This window comes from Cibotium barometz, chromosome 22, assembly GCF_041138505.1.
Source record: "Cibotium barometz isolate CiBa-2024 chromosome 22, ASM4113850v1, whole genome shotgun sequence".
NCBI classification, from domain to species: Eukaryota; Viridiplantae; Streptophyta; class Polypodiopsida; order Cyatheales; family Cibotiaceae; genus Cibotium; species Cibotium barometz.
In genome coordinates, this window is record NC_141067.1 from 21,964,139 (window position 1) to 21,974,870 (window position 10,732).

Genomic DNA, 10,732 nt, shown 5'->3' on the forward strand with positions numbered 1-10,732 from the left:
TTCCATCTTCATTATCAAATGGAAAGATGAGGTACAATTTTCCATCTTCACTATCAAATGGTGATTAGAATTCATGCAGAGTCAATTATTGTAGTTAATGAACTCAAAAAGTATCTTGGATGGGATAAGAAGAATCTTATTGGTAGAATTGTAATGTGTAGAGCTTTAAGGCAAAAAAAATATACACACATTTCATGGCATGATAGGTTATTGTATGAAAGATCTAGACAAGCCTCAGTAAAAAAGTGTGTCACATAATATTAGTGTTGAAAATCTATCTATGGGAATAGAAATTTACATACAATATGGTGTGGATGATATCAAGAACAAAGTTTGTCCACTCCAACAAACATTTTTGATAGCGCATTAATGATTTGGAAGTTCTATTCAAAGCATCCCTTAGGCAATAATTTATGCACATCCATTCATAAAATGATCAAGAGACAGGAAAGTATTACCTATCTTCTAATTGGATTCTTCTAATTGGATAACACTATATCAAGGAAGAGGAATGGAGCTCCAAAAAGTTGACGCTCTTTGGGGGACAATGGAATATCCATCCAACACAACAATGAAAGATATATTTGATATTTTTATTAACAAATAAAATTTTGATGCTACACATCCAAGATTAGATTGGTTCATGAACAAATGAAAAAGTAAGTTGATGATTCAAGGTATGTATTTAATAAAGATGAAGTAGTAGAGAATGTACACAAGATGAATGAGGAAACAATTGAAATAATGGAGGAAGAGAAAACACATAGACATGGTAAAGAGACAGTGGAAGAGAACAACATTAGATAGTGAAGGTGATGATAGTGACAATGCAGAGAATATCCACAAGCTAGAATATATTCCTTTGTGCAAAAAAAAAGAATACTGGTATTGTAATCACATGAAAGTGCAATAAATGACATTTTTAATATGTTTCATGGAAATTTTTGTCAACACAAATTAAAAATATGTATAGTTTTATTTTGTCTTTCTAAATTGTGAGAGGTGAGTTTTTTTAAAAGAGTAGAGTTAGTAGTCAACTAATCCGATACTAGTCTCTAGACTAAGCTAAGTCTTACCAACCCTAAACCGTATGCTAAGGGTGGGTTCACAAGCTTTTGGGCAGAAGCGTGTGAAGGGCAATATGGCATTTAGTAAGTCATTAGTCAACTAATCCGATACTAGCCTCTAGACAAAGCTAAGTCTTACCAACCCTAAACCATATGCTAAGGTTGGGTTCACAAGCTTTTGGGAGGAAGCGTGTGAAAGGCAATATGGCGTTTAGTCAGTCATTAGTCGTTAGTCAACTAATTCGATACTAGCCTCTAGACTAAGCTAACTCTTACCAACCCTAAATTGTATGCTAAGGGGGGCCCCCGTTCACAAGATTTTGGGAGGAAGTGTGTGAAGGGCACTATGGTGTTTAGTCAGTCATTAGTCATTAGTCAACTAGCGTTTCACGAGTTAGTGTTTCACGGATTAACGTTTTATGCAAAAAAATAATTAAATTTAATTTTTAGCGTGAAGTCCGTTTCACGTCATGAAACCCTATTATTTCACGTCGTGAAAAGGGTCCATTGACAAAAAGAAAATAAAAATTTTTAAAAAAAATCGACGTTTCACGGGTTAAATCTGATACTAGCCTCTAGACTAGGGTAACTCTTACCAACCCTAAACCATATGTGAAGGTGGGTTGAGAAGCTTTTGGGCGGAAGCGTGTGAAGGGCAGTATGGCGTCTCCACATACTGAACTGTTCGGCCGCCCTCTTGGGAACGTGCCGCGTCTTTTGAACTCCCAAACTACCAAATGGCTCGTACATGGGACAAAGCGAAACTCAGGAAAACTTGCTGGCCAGGCTAGGGTTTGCAGACGGCTGCTAGAATTCGCAGAGTGCCAGCTTTTACACTGTTGCTAGGGTTTGCGAATAACTGTGAGTCTAGGCTTTTCAAATCGTTCTTCTAGCGCTTGCAAACTTCTCATTTAGGGTTGTCAATCCCCATTTCGTACAGGTGGTTTATTGTAGATATGCCGTCTAGGGTTTGCAGATGTGTCATATAGGGTTTTGCAGATATGTCACCTAGAGTTTGCAGGTATGTCATCTAGGGTTTTCACATATATCATCTAGGGCTTGCAGATATGTCCTCTAGGGCTTGCAAATATGTTATATTGGGCTTTCAGATATTTCCTCTATATGTCCTCTAGCGCTTGCAGTTGCCATCCAGGATTTGGCAAAGCTGTTATCAAGGGTTTGTGAGTTTCTCATCTTGGTTTGCAGATCTGTCATCTATGGTAGAGACGTTGAATAGAAAGAATGATTGGATCGTGCCATGTCAATGATGCCTAGGTTTCAACAGTCTCTGCGACTGCGCAGTAACTTAGCCGAATGGCAGAGCAAAGTGCAGCATCTGTGGAGCTTCCGAAAGCAGCATTGGGAAGGGGGTAGAAGAGGTCAAACCAATGCACCTCCATGTGTGTCACCCCCACGTTATACATCCAGGAGTGCCCCTGAATGGAAACGACATATAGAACTGGAGGTCAAGTTTAAACCTGCACTTCAATTTAAACCCAAACCCAAGTGCAGTGTAATACCATCAAATCCTAGTTCCAGCCTCCACAAGCCATCAGGTATGTTTTTCTCCTCTTCTTCAGCTAAGCATAAAATAACAGTGCCACTAGATGCTTCTCAAGGTGGTTTAATCAGATGACATGCATCTTCATTTTCATGTATATGCATTAAGAAAGGTGCAACCGTCTGCACATTCCCATCTATTTGTCCAAACAGATATATGCACAATACTTTAATTGGATGGTGGAAGTGTATATACTTATTGGCACATGAGAGAGAGAGCCGAGCGTGCATTGGGTATTGGTCTCCTCCATTTCAAGGAAGAGTATTAGGAGGCTGTTCGAAGAGTATTAGCAGGCTGTTCCTTCCCATCATTTTTTGGAGGCCAGCATTTCTTGGTTTGCTGCTGCTTGGAGAATTGAGAAAAACTGAAATTCTGATCGGTGACTAGATATCGTGGTATTCCAACAAAGAATTTTCTTGAGATGCACATCATAGGAGTTAGATTACTTATTGAGAGAGAGAGAGAGAGGTTTATAAATGTATTCTGATCGGTGAATAGATATTGTGGTATTCCAACAAAGAATTTTCTTGAGATGCACATCATAAGAGTTAGATTACTTATTGATTGAGAGAGAGAGAGAGAGAGAGAGAGAGAGAGAGAGAGAGAGATTTATAAATGTATTCTGATCGGTGAATAGATATTGCGGTATTCCAACAAAGAATTTTCTTGAGATGCACATCATAGGAGTTAGATTACTTAGAGAGAGAGAGAGAGAGAGAGAGAGAGAGAGCTGTATTAACGTCTACTAGAGGCCGAACTTGACCTATGAGACAAATCAATGTACAACTGAACATATTGAGAGAGAGAGAGAGAGAGAGAGAGAGAGAGAGAGAGAGAGGGGTTTATAAATGTCCGTCGCTAGAGGTTTAAATGGCCTTTGAAACAAAAAAACTACATTTGAATACAACCTATAATAGAAGATTTCCTTAGTAGTGCAGCGTAGACACATTTATTCCTTGGAGCCGCCTTAGAGGCAAAGCTAGAGGCTATATATGGTAGTTTGGAGTAGTTTTGACAACCCTATAGATGCGTAGAGGTGCCCAAGACATGCACCAATGGTTGGGACAAATATTGGGCACAATATCAATACATTTTATGACGTCCGTAAAAGAACTTGTCGATGTGAATACGACTACGACTTGCTATCAGAATCCCTATGTATAGATAGATCAAGGGTCATTCATCAGCATTCAAAGACGGGATTTAGAGTCAAGACCAAGGGCAACAAAGCTAGGACTAAGGGCATGCAAGCACAACATTTGGATCAGGAGAGTACACCTCTATATCAACATTTTCAATTAACGCAAAGTTCACATTATCTAGGATCATATCTAATATGAATCTTTGCTTAATATTTTTAGTACTCTAAGTAGAGAAGGAGAAGAGAGAGATTCTTTATTAACCTACTCCTATTGTATATTACTGAATCAAGGAGTAGGAGTAGACATGTGATTAGAGTTGATCTCTCTTTCTTAGTGCTAGGCTTCATTATGGTTGAGTCTGCCCTGAATCTCTGGAGCTCTGAGAGAAACTCAGTACACAGCCTTTGTATGAATATATGCTTGTGTGTGTGTGTGTGCGCGCGCGTGTGTGGGGGTGTGTGTGTGGGAGCATATATTGATACCAAGTTCTGCACCCACTATTGGGCACTGATGACGTTAGTGGGGATGTCGTAGTATCTAGTCGATACTATGCATGATGGAGTTGATGGTTTATTGTGTTGTGGATGACTACCATGAGGTTATAAATTGCACTTTCTTATAAGGTGAATTTGGGCATGTTCCTAGATTCATCTAGGTATATATATTACATTATGCATAAGCGCATGTTCACAAAGATCACTTGGATCACTTAGATTAGCTCACAAATGGGAAAGTAATTAGATCAATATATGGGCTCAAGAAGGCATCTTCCCTTTCTGAAACCTTGTGTGTCGTCTACACTACTTAGTTGTGTACCCTCTAGAGTCTACCCAAGGTTGGTCTAGTTTGTAATTGCCATCCTATGTAGGATTTACATCATTGTCTACACCCTTAATGCTTGCACAAAGTGCTAATCAAATGTCACTAAGACTTACACTAAGGATGCAATATGCACCTTATGCAAAAGCGTTTTAAAAGATAAGATTAACGATGCCATCACACTACTGAAAACTGAATACTGAGTTTTAGGGTTAAGAGAAGTACACGAAGAACTCCCTCTCAAGTCCCCCTCCGTTGGCCTTTGTATTTACTTGATTATGTTGCAAGAAAATAAATGTACAACACACTTACTTGCTGCCCACCATAAGGACTGATATGGACCCGATTTGGGACTGTTTGAGCTGCCCTATAGAAGTGACTCCCCTCAGTGAAAAAAAAAAGGAAAGAAAAAATTTATTTACTTGTGTGGTTGGTTTTTAGATGCCGGTAGCACTCCCCGTTTCTATGTGACTCTTGTTCCTCAAAGGATGGTTGGTTTATAGCCTCCAAAAGCGATCGAAATTGTCTCCCACACACATAGTGGATGCGGTTATAGAAAAACTTGACTTCCCCCACTATGGCGAAATCTGATGATGAGAGAGAATACCAGGCCCCTGAAGAAATTGTTTCTTCTACAGCGACTGCATCAAGAAGCCAAGTGCTAGCAATGATACGAATGTCATTTCCAAGAATTTATGCACATCATAGTGCACCAAGGGGAACAAATGCTAAGTACAAGGTTGCAATACAGGCCTCGGAGAAGTGGGCACCTATTCAGGAATCATGATGCCTCATCACCCATTCCCACCCTGAAACCGGACTATGGACACATAACGCAGTAATTCTTTCAATTAAATACGTGGACTTTATGACACACACACAAACAGAATCCTCGCTCAACACCAGATTGGCCCCGAAGTCCGGCGCCCCTTTTGTCATTTATTTATCAATTAATTCAAGGGAAATTAGAAGGATATGGTATCTGTAGTTACAAGAGCAATTCACAGCCAAGAAACCCCTGTTTTAAGGAAATTTCGGCAGCATTTCGGTACATAAACCTTCCCTGAACAAAATCCCAAGTGCCTGGTCCTCTTCCTTGGCCTTCTACCACTCAAATAAGCCCAAAACAATGAATTTCAGCTTGCTGTATTTTCTGTACAGACCTGTTTTCAGCTCTGTACAACCACCACACTGTCCTAGTAGACCCTAGCAAGGTCCCTCTGCAATCTGGCATCAACTGGGCCTTGGAACAGCCCCTGAACAGTCCAAAAACAGCACTGATTTAGTGCTGAATTGGACACCTGCGTGGTGAGGTAACTACCCTCACCTGTTCTTGCTTTGGAGCAGCAGTTAGCTGCGCCTGTTCCTGTCAAAGGAGGCTCTTTCCTCAACCAAAAAGCATATTCCCACACAGCTGGACATAATTCATGAGAGTAGCCCACTAGAGGGGCATTTCCATAGCTGAATATAGGTTAAGAGAGGCTGCGGGGAGCAAGCTCAACCCTCAGTGCATAGAGAACAGGGAAGGGGAAGCTCCCATAGCTCTTAACCTGCAACAATCCACCTGCTCTCCACAAAAATGAGCCCAGGGGGAAGATAATCAGGTGCCCAGCTTCCTGTACTTAGAAACTGGCCTAAAAGCTGCCACATGGCAGGCATGCAGCTCGTTTCTTGTTCTAGCCTTCTGGTCTAAAAATCTCCCAATCTGCTAACATTTTGACATCAGTCCTTTGGTGATTATTGATCCTTGCAATATTTCGGAGAGATTGACGCGAAGAGAATTCAAATCTGATGACTGTCCAAAAATAGCAGTTTTTCTAAATTTTAGGAGATATGCCCAAAGCATTCCTTCAGGTCATCTGACCAACATTCTCTTTCGTAACCACATCAGAAAACGTAATGTAGTCATGATACAATGACTTTTTCATTTCATGGACATTCACAAATGTGTATCTACATTTATGGCCAGGCACACTGTCCTACACCATTCTCAGTGGCCAAGTACACTGTCTTGGTCCACTGTTCGTCAAGTCTTCAGTGCCCAATCTTCTGGGATTTCAGGGTCCCAAGGCTCAAGTAAACCATCAGTCGCACGAAGTCCCAATGGTCCACCTTCTCTGGTCATGCAATGTCGAAGCTTGATCCAAGAGATATTTGAGGGTAGAAATCAACAGCAACTAAAGAACAAAAAGAAAAAGAAAATATATGTATTTACTTAGGTAAATATAAGGAAAGCAACTGCAAAAGTTCACCACCTGGTGACATCACCCCCTCCAGTTATCATCGAGATCCCTTCCTAGACCTTTGCCACGGCTAGCTCCATTACGAAGTTAACATAGGAGTCCCATGCTTTATAGGTACGGGAGGTCGAGTTTCAGACACAGGCAACAGATCGCGTTGCCACATAGGAGGAACAAAGATGACATGTGGAGCAGGAGCGGTTCCTTGTAGCTCTCGACACAAGGGCAATATTGGCAACTTCCTCGACTCACCTTCATGAAAGAGTGAATTTTAGTAAGTAAAATGGTAAACTCCAGTCCACATCAATTTAGGACTTATTTTGTTGTTGGTATGAAGTTAGACGTAGAAAAAGTTGTGTTAGCTAGCTGCTATATAGAAGGGGAAGCTATCTTGGTGGACACATTGGCCCCCTACTTTGGGATTTCTGGCTATGAATGGGATCAGTTTGTCACAAAAGTGGTTTCTACTGTCTCACTTTGGGGTTTTTTGACTGTGAATGGGATCAATTTGTCACAAAAGTGGTTTCTACTGTCTCACTATCTTGAGCGGCTCGCATATGAGTATCGGGAATTTTGCTAGAAGGCGCAGCTAGTCCTCCAATTTGCCAATAAAGTCACTCACGTGGCTTTATAGTTACAAAAATAAAAAGAGAACAAGAAAGGACAATTCCTCTATGGTTTAGACACGCAAATCCAATGGGTTGTGCGTATGTTTGAACCACTGACCTTCGAATGGACGCTAGTGCTTATGCAGTGCCGAGATGAAGTACAACGGTAAAAAGCCCATAACCTACCAGTCCACAACACCCAAGGTAGATTTGTTGGTAGCAACAAGGACCAAAATCATACGGGATCTTTTCTAGGATAGAGCATGAGAGCGTTTGGTTCCAAGAACTCGACTAATGCGCCAAAACTTACTCTAGACCAGAAAGGGCAAGCATGCAAGACAAGTGGTAAGCTGAGCTAGGAGGAGTAGAAAGAGGGACAATGCTTTTATTGTCACACAATAGGGCATACTTCTCGAGTGTGCTCGAAGAAAACCCCTGATTAGATCACACCACCTCCCTTGATCGTGTCCGTGGTGAGCCATGCTCCCACACAAACCCCCTCAAGAGGCCCCTAGGTCTTCAAATCTCACGTTGGTGCCATTGTCCACAAGGAGCTCGAAAGTAAGCATAAGGGTGTTAGAAGTCATCTCTTGTCTTTTTGTAGACACCAGGGCCTTTGTTGTGGGTGTTCCCGCCCTTGTAGGTGTTCTCATTTTTCCTCGCTCGTATTTTTTTCCCCATTTTTCCTTTTTTTCTGTGGCATGGGAGGCGGTCTTGTAGTGGCAAGAAGACCTTGAACTTGGCCGATTGCATTTGTGGATACACTGGAGGTGGTCGACTATTTTGCACAGGTCGTGGACCTTCTTGATGCTGGCCAACCCCCCTGTTGCTGGCCGACCGTACATTTCAGCAGGTCGTGGAGTTTGTGGTCCTGTTGGCTGCCCTACAACAGGCCGACTGTTGTAGGGGGGCCATATAAAATGGCCCCAGTCCCCTTGCCACATTGTATCATTCCGGGATTCTTCTTGTGTATATAGAGCAGAGTTACACGCCTCTCTCTCTCTCTCTCTCTCTCTCTCTCTCTCTCTCGTGCTGTTATTTTCTGCATTGCATTTTGCTCGTGTTCCGAGATCTCATCATCATCTCTGTTGCGTATTCTGACATGGTATCAGAGTCTAGGCTCTAGATAGTTCTTGGGATTTGTGTGAGCAAGAGGGAGACTATTGTGTTGCTGATTGGTGGACTGTTATGGAAGAGGAGAAGCAAGAGGACGGCAAGCTGATTAGCTGGACAGCCACTTGCAGGTGTAAGTTCTTCTTTGTTCCCACCCACCCACCCACCCTTTTTTTCAGAGTACATCCCCGAAATGGCAGATCTGTTAGAGATGGCCGAGAGGCATGTGAAGATCCCTACACTCCCCACGTTCTAGGTGGACCGTCAGTTGGACGGGAACAACTACGGCATATGGAAGGTTATGATGGAATATGTTCTGGAGTCTTAGGAGAGAGAAAGAAAGAAAGAAAGAAAGATTTTATTAACGTCTTCCAAAAGACCGAACTCGGCCTATGAGACAAATCGGTGTACTTGTATGGGGTATCCTCTGTCATCCCAACAAAATGAAAAAGTACTGAACTAAAAAGCTGAATTTGGGTGTGCAATAAGTACAATGAGTGGTGGAGGGGATGGAGCTCTACTACTAGGAGAATGTTAACATAGCCTCTTAGCCTCTCGTGATTGTCAATGTTACCATTTTCAAGCAATGCATTTAAGTGTTGCATCTGTCTGATTATGATTGTTTTTGTGGGGTCAATTTTAAAACGTTCTCATCCAATTTGTGAAATTTACCTTGGTGGCATGGAAAAAAGAAATTGTCCCAGTACCTTTGGGCCTTGCCACACAAATACAGTCACAGCTGCTTATAGGCCTTGTAAGCAGGGTTTCGGAAGCTTATATAGAGCAGCTTCGGCATCCACATCAAGGCTCTCCAAATCCTGAGCTCCTTAAACTTGGTCCAAGACTGTCTGGCTTTGGAAGTTCTAGGCCTTCACCAGCCAGTAAGATACTTCCATACCAACCATGCATACATAAACGAAGTGTCATTTCAAATACATGCAGGCTGGTGTTCCACAAAAGCAAGTGAGCAAGTTTTGGATTCATCCATTGACTTCATTAGTAGGACAATTTTCATTAGTATTAATGGTTTGACTCTTCATTGGTAGGCCAATCTGCAATGGAGGATCGTATTAAAAGGGAGCAACTTAAGCATAGAGCACCCATGTATGCTGCCAACATTGCGTTTGGTAGGAGCAATCATGCTAGCTGTCTTCTAAGGAACAATGACAAAAGCCCTAGAAAATCAGTTGCACAACCAAAATATAGTATGACTGGAGCAACAAGTGCGTGTTCTCTTTGTTAAAATATTTTCAGAAATACAAATGTAGATATATGCCGGCAAGGCATATCAGATCCATTACACATGCAGCCTGCATTCTGCGCACTTGTGGGCCCTCTGTCACCTGCTCATGAGCAGCAGCACCCTTCATCACTTCTGAAAGTGGGAACGGGCAGGCTGTATGTGTAAGCCACCTCAATGTCAGTTGATGAAGTTTAAAGCACACGATTATCAAGTGATTATATTCCCATGTAATTAAGGTTTGATAAACTTCATTTTCTGAACACTAATGGAGCCAAACCAGGTGCAAGGAGGGAAGTCATGAATTCAATTCAAGAGTATCACATTAATGCAGATGCTCGAGCACAGTTGACTAAGCGAGCAGGTGTGAATCATTTGTTAGCGTTTAGCTTGACCATGAACATAAATAACCCCTTGAATCTGATTCTGGCGCACAATGGACTGGTGTGATTTCTTTATTGGTTTTGTTGGGAATCTTGTTTGTCAGAGAATGTTGAACATGAGAAAAGCGGATCTGCAAGAAGCATGCGGAGAGAGAAGCTTGTTTAAAGACAAATCTTGCCTTTGAATTATCCTATGACATGCTCCGAGGTGGCTTTGACAGATCTGCCAAGTTTATAATGCAAAGGCTAAAGTTTTAACATTTCATATGAGTCATAATACTTTATGATTCATATTCCTCCAAGAGTCAATCAGATTAAGTTCACATGTTGATTCTTTAGGTCATGTGATGCGCATTAACATAGACACATCACACATTCATTGCCCTCACACATCTCACATTCATTGCCCTCATGTTTGCTTCTTATATGAAATCTTCACATATGTATGTGAATGTCCCTCCTTGTGTAGCGGAGTGGTTAGAGCATTGAAGTTTCAAGTTGAGATCTTGGATTCAATATTCCCTACCTATCGTCTATGGGTCACATTGCAAGGTAGTTT

At 41.6% G+C, this 10,732-nt stretch overlaps 1 protein-coding gene across 7 annotated transcripts; it reads left to right on the forward strand.

The window, feature by feature from the left end:
• Positions 1–1,676: 1,676 nt before the first annotated feature.
• LOC147626403 (uncharacterized) lies at positions 1,677–10,514 on the forward strand. 7 transcript variants are annotated; one of them, XM_086816512.1, is made up of 6 exons: positions 1,677–1,928; positions 2,008–2,088; positions 2,343–2,622; positions 9,230–9,431; positions 9,597–9,773; positions 10,074–10,248. In XM_086816512.1, exons 2-6 carry the CDS (start codon positions 2,069–2,071, stop codon positions 10,238–10,240), a joined length of 846 nt encoding a protein of 281 aa, XP_086672638.1. In that variant the 5' UTR covers positions 1,677–1,928; positions 2,008–2,068; the 3' UTR covers positions 10,241–10,248. The 7 variants fall into 7 exon arrangements, with proteins under 7 accessions (XP_086672638.1, XP_086672639.1, XP_086672637.1 ...); XM_086816513.1 differs by having other exon boundaries at positions 2,022–2,088; XM_086816517.1 differs by adding an exon at positions 10,278–10,514 and having other exon boundaries at positions 1,678–2,088; positions 10,074–10,154.
• The last annotated feature ends 218 nt before the right edge of the window (positions 10,515–10,732 follow it).

Coding starts and splice junctions, on each gene's coding strand:
- LOC147626403 (XM_086816511.1), top strand. CDS start 2,069: ATGTCACCTAGAGTTTGCAG. Junction 2,089..2,342: donor ATGTCACCTAGAGTTTGCAG/GTATGTCATCTA, acceptor AATGATGCCTAG/GTTTCAACAGTCTCTGCGAC. Junction 2,623..9,229: donor CCAGCCTCCACAAGCCATCA/GGTATGTTTTTC, acceptor TTTACCTTGGTG/GCATGGAAAAAAGAAATTGT.